This window comes from Rhinolophus sinicus, chromosome 3, assembly GCF_057876585.1.
Source record: "Rhinolophus sinicus isolate RSI-liver-muscle chromosome 3, RSI-T2T, whole genome shotgun sequence".
NCBI lineage: Eukaryota > Metazoa > Chordata > Mammalia > Chiroptera > Rhinolophidae > Rhinolophus > Rhinolophus sinicus.
Window position 1 is genome coordinate 117,132,053 of NC_142503.1, and position 4,530 is coordinate 117,136,582.

Genomic DNA, 4,530 nt, shown 5'->3' on the forward strand with positions numbered 1-4,530 from the left:
AGAAAGAGAGCGCGCCAGTGTAACGCCGTATTGTAAATCACTTTTCGGCTAATTGCGGAAAACGAACACTCTAGCAAACAAGCTCGAGGAATAAGCAAACAGGGAATAAATTCCTGGGCGCTCATAAACCTACCCATGCCGCGCTCACCCTTCCCCGCGCTCCCGCGGGGCCAGACCCCGTGTCAGCCCAGGAGGAGGAAGCTGGGGCTGGACGGAGGGTGGTGGCCACCGCTCGCCACCCAAGATGTTATTCATTGGCAACAATCCCCATTATCTGTCCCCACTTTGGGCTAATCAGACAGAATTGCTAATGTCGAGGGCTGCTTCCTGCGCCCTCTGGGAGGTAACGGGGCACAGAGGGGCGGGGGACGGGGCGGGGCGGGGGGCGGAGGTGGCACCTTCCGGGCTCGCCGGGGCTTTGGTCGACACTCATTCAGGTACTTAACACCCTGGAGACCCAGACCGCGGCTTTCAAGGCATCCCGGGTGGGAAGAGTTGTTTATATAGACGGGGATTCCGCTGTAAACGCGCTAATATCTCGGCAGCCAGCGCATGGCGTGCGCCTCTCACGCCCACCAGTAGGAGCGGCGTCGCCGGCCACCCCTCGGTTCCCAGCCTGCCCTTCCCCCGCCTCCTTCCCCTCCTCGGCCATGGCCACCTCTGGACGCCTCAGCTTCACCGTGCGAAGTCTCCTGGATTTACCGGAGCAGGACGTGCAGCACCTGCGGAGGCGGGAGCCGGAGCTACCGGCCCCCGGGCCAGGCCCCTGCGCCACCTGGCTGGAATCCGAGCGCGGTCACTACGCGTGTGAGTGAGCGAAGGATGCAGGCGAGGGTGGAGGGGGCGCGCAGAACCAAGCGCTGGGCCCTTGCGGGGCTGCATTTCCTCAGTGCTGAAACCAGACGCTCTGTTCTCCTCAAACCTCTATGCCATGCGTCCCGCAGTCGACACATCCTGAGAGCAGATCCCAGCGCCTGGCACTAACGCCTGGGACTTGGATTTGTTTCTAGTGGTCAGGATGTTTAAATATTTAAGACACGGCCTTAAAATGCCTGAAAACACGGCCGTGTTCTCCAGGCCTGTGTGTGGGATTGGGCAGTAATAGGTAAATTTAGCTCTCCTGGAGTCAGGGCTTTGCAAACCTTGGCAACCTGTAGTGCAGTCGACCTGGAGGTGGCCCTTGTTGGTAAGCCCGCTTGCCGTAATTTCGCCTGCCAGCGTAGCAGCCACTGCGGACTTGTTTTAAGAGGGCTCTGGGGTGCGTTTCTTTGGGAGCGCGGTCTCGAGTTTTGGTCACTGAATTCAGAAAGGTGGGTGTCCAAATGTAGGCCCAGGGAAGGAAATGGCCTCACCCCACAAAGCCGCGCGCGCGAGAAGCAGCCGGCGCGCAGAGGGGCTGGCGTCTCACCGGGCCATGTCTCCTTTGCCGTCCCTAGCCTCGGACGAGAGCAGTCCAGAGACCAGCCCGCCCGACTCATCGCAGCGGCCGCCCGCTCAGCCTGCGTCTCCGGGTTTCGACGCTGAGAAGAGGAAGAAGCGGCGGGTGCTGTTCTCCAAGGCGCAGACGCTGGAATTGGAGCGGCGCTTCAGGCAGCAGCGCTACCTGTCGGCGCCGGAGCGAGAGCAGCTGGCGCGCCTGCTGCGCCTCACGCCCACGCAGGTCAAAATCTGGTTCCAGAACCATCGTTACAAGCTGAAGCGCAAGCGCGCGCCGGAGGCCGCGGAGTCGCGCGACTTGGCAGTCACTGCCGAGCTGCGCGCTGCGCCAGGCCTGCTGCGCCGGGTGGTGGTGCCCGTGCTGGTGCGCAATGGGCAGCCGTGCGGCGGCAGCGGCGAAGTGGGCACGGCTGCCTCCCAGGACAAAAGCGGCGCGCCCACAGCCACCGCCTGCCCTGTGCCGGGCTACGCCGCCTTCGGGCCCAGCTCGGCGCTGGGTCTCTTTCCCGCCTACCAGCACTTAGCGCCCCCCGCTCTGGTCTCTTGGAACTGGTGAGGTAGCTGCGGGGCGCCGGCACTGGGGCTACCCCGCACTTTGTAGTGCGTCCTGCAGCTGGAGCAGGGCTGGAATAAGACTTAGAGCGCTCTCCGGGCCCCACCTCCCAGCGAGCCCAACGTCCTTTGGCTTCGGGCTCCCCTGCTGGGGTCTCAGCAGCCATCGCGCGGGGAACTTGCTCCAAGATCTCCCCCTCCTTTTCCCTCGACCTCCAGCCTCAGAGCTAGATTTTATTGCTTGAACTTTATTTGTATATTTTTAAATAGCTATTTGTATAGGAAGCAACTTATTTTAAAAGAAATAGAATATTTTTCCTCATTGTGGTACGAGAATATAAAATGTGTAGGGTTTGGGTCCTCTTGCGCGCCTGCTGGGAACGTAGATGGGAGCTGTGCTTTTCGTGACCGGCTAAGTTATGGCCCACCCTGAGCTGGATCGAAGCTGGTTCCTACACGGCTTTAGGAGGAACTGTGCTTTTCGTGACCGGCTAAGTTATGGCCCACCCTGAGCTGGATCGAAGCTGGTTCCTACACGGCTTTTAGGGATGGGAGGGTGGTGAGAGGGAGGAAGTAGAAGCCCTGGGGTCCCTATTAACAGAAGGTGGCTCTGGCTCCGAAGGAGCGCGGGGGCCCCTCTGGGCTCCTGGAGCTGGGGCGTTTCAAATACCAAAAATCAACCCAGTTGGCCACGGCCATGGCCATGACAGGGCATGAGCTTCTCCGTAAGGATTCTCGGGAGACGTGCTAGCCAGGTGGGGGCCGAGCGTACTGCCACGGGAGCAGCCTAGGCTTGGCTGCAGGGCGTCAGCTTCCAGAGTGCAGCAGCCGAAGGCTCAGGGACCCAAAGAACAGCAGAACTTGTAACCCCCAGTCAAGCCTTCAAGTGCGTCACCTGGCAGCTGTAATTTCCTGCCTCTTGGCGCCACACCTGGCCGGGGTGTCGTGGTGAAGAAACTGAAGGGTCGTGGGGAATGACCCACCTTAGAGCTGCCAGCTGAGGGAAGACCTATTTGGAGAGCCCCGGTGGCCGAGCATAGGTGTGGGATATGATCGTGGGTCTCATTTCATCCGCGGTACCAGTGCACACGTCTGGGGTGGGGGTCTAGTGTCCCACCCCTTGGTAACTGCTCTTCCCCAGGTATCCAGAGCCGCAGGGCCTCCTACAAAGTGGCGATGAAGGTGAGGAGAGCAATTTCGGGCATCTGATTCAGAGAAGGGAGAGCAAGGGCTTGATGAGATCTATGAGGAGTAGGCATTGGGCCTGTTCCGGGACCCAGCTTTCTTGTTCCAGGAGGAGGAGAAGGAAGAAAAGCATGTCTGAAGAGGGGTGTTATCACCTGGGATTTGGGGGGAGGGGAGTGAGAGGAGGTAGAGGGGGAAGGGAGTGGGGTATTTGGGTCTCAGCTGCTGGCCACCTTGCCTTCCATATGGATGCGGTTATCTTGGAAGAATCTCGATCCTTAAACCTCCTTTTGTCTTGGGAACTGAAAAGGGCATTGTCAGGCCTGAAAAGGACCTAGACAAAATCCGCACTGTTTCAATTCAGGACTGTGTTTAATCAGTCCCTGGTGACAATGTAGTGGGTGTTAGGAAGGACAATAGTATCTTTTTAAACCTTGTGGTCTTCAGGAAGACAAAGGGCTTGAATTTTATGGGCTTACAACTTCAATTAGAACAGTGCCAGTGTGCATGGGAGATTATCAAATTTGTATCATAAAACCTCTTTCTAATAAATGATTACTGTGGAGGGAGCTTGGACATTGTAAGACATATATTGGAAACTGCCCTGGGGGCTTCCTAGTTAGCCCTGGCAGAGCAGATGGGAAAGAGGAGGAAAGGATTTGTGAAGAAGGCTCGGGCTGGGACTTGTCCCTGTGGTCAGCTGGCTGGGTACTTGGTTCTTCCAAACTCTTCCTACAGAAGGGATGTTTTCCCCAAGAATGGAGGTAAAGACTTGTAGCTTGTTTTCTGCTGTTGCTGGTGACAAAGTCCTGGATATTCTTGGGAAGAAAGTCCAAAATCACCACCTGTTCAGTTTCTTGCCTTGTCTTTTTCTGGAGCTCCAGAGAAAGTAGGTCTTGGGGTGTGCAGAGTGGCGAGAGCCTATTAAATAGTGAGGCCAGTAGGACTGAGGGGTCTGGACTATGGAGAGACGCTCTTCCCAGGAGGCTCTTTGGGAGAGCATGTCCTCAACCATATTCATCCAGAGAGGTCTAACCAATAAGAAAGACCATTCACCTGCTTCCCAGCCAGGTGGTCAGAGCCATAGCGGAATGCCCACCAGAAAGCCAGCTTGTGTCCTGGGCAGGAGGAGGACAGAAATTTCCTATAACATTCGCATCAGGAGCCATCGGGTATAAACTGTTACCTGCTACTTTTTCTCCTTTTCCTTTAGGCACCTTCCTTTAGGGAGGAAGAGCCATAAGTGGGAATTAAAAATGCACTCCCATCACCCCTGATCCATTTTAGAGACTCAAGCTATCATTTTTCTTCTGTTTGCATTTGTGATAAGCTGGAAAAGATAACTGTCAATTTACT

The 4,530-nt window shown here is 56.6% G+C and overlaps 1 protein-coding gene across 1 annotated transcript; it reads left to right on the plus strand.

Annotated features, from left to right (window-relative positions):
- Positions 1-204: 204 nt before the first annotated feature.
- NKX2-8 (NK2 homeobox 8) lies at positions 205-2,569 on the plus strand. The gene is made up of 2 exons (XM_074328158.2): positions 205-807; positions 1,437-2,569. Exons 1-2 carry the CDS (start codon positions 651-653, stop codon positions 1,991-1,993), a joined length of 714 nt encoding a protein of 237 aa, XP_074184259.1. The 5' UTR covers positions 205-650; the 3' UTR covers positions 1,994-2,569.
- Positions 2,570-4,530: the final 1,961 nt, after the last annotated feature.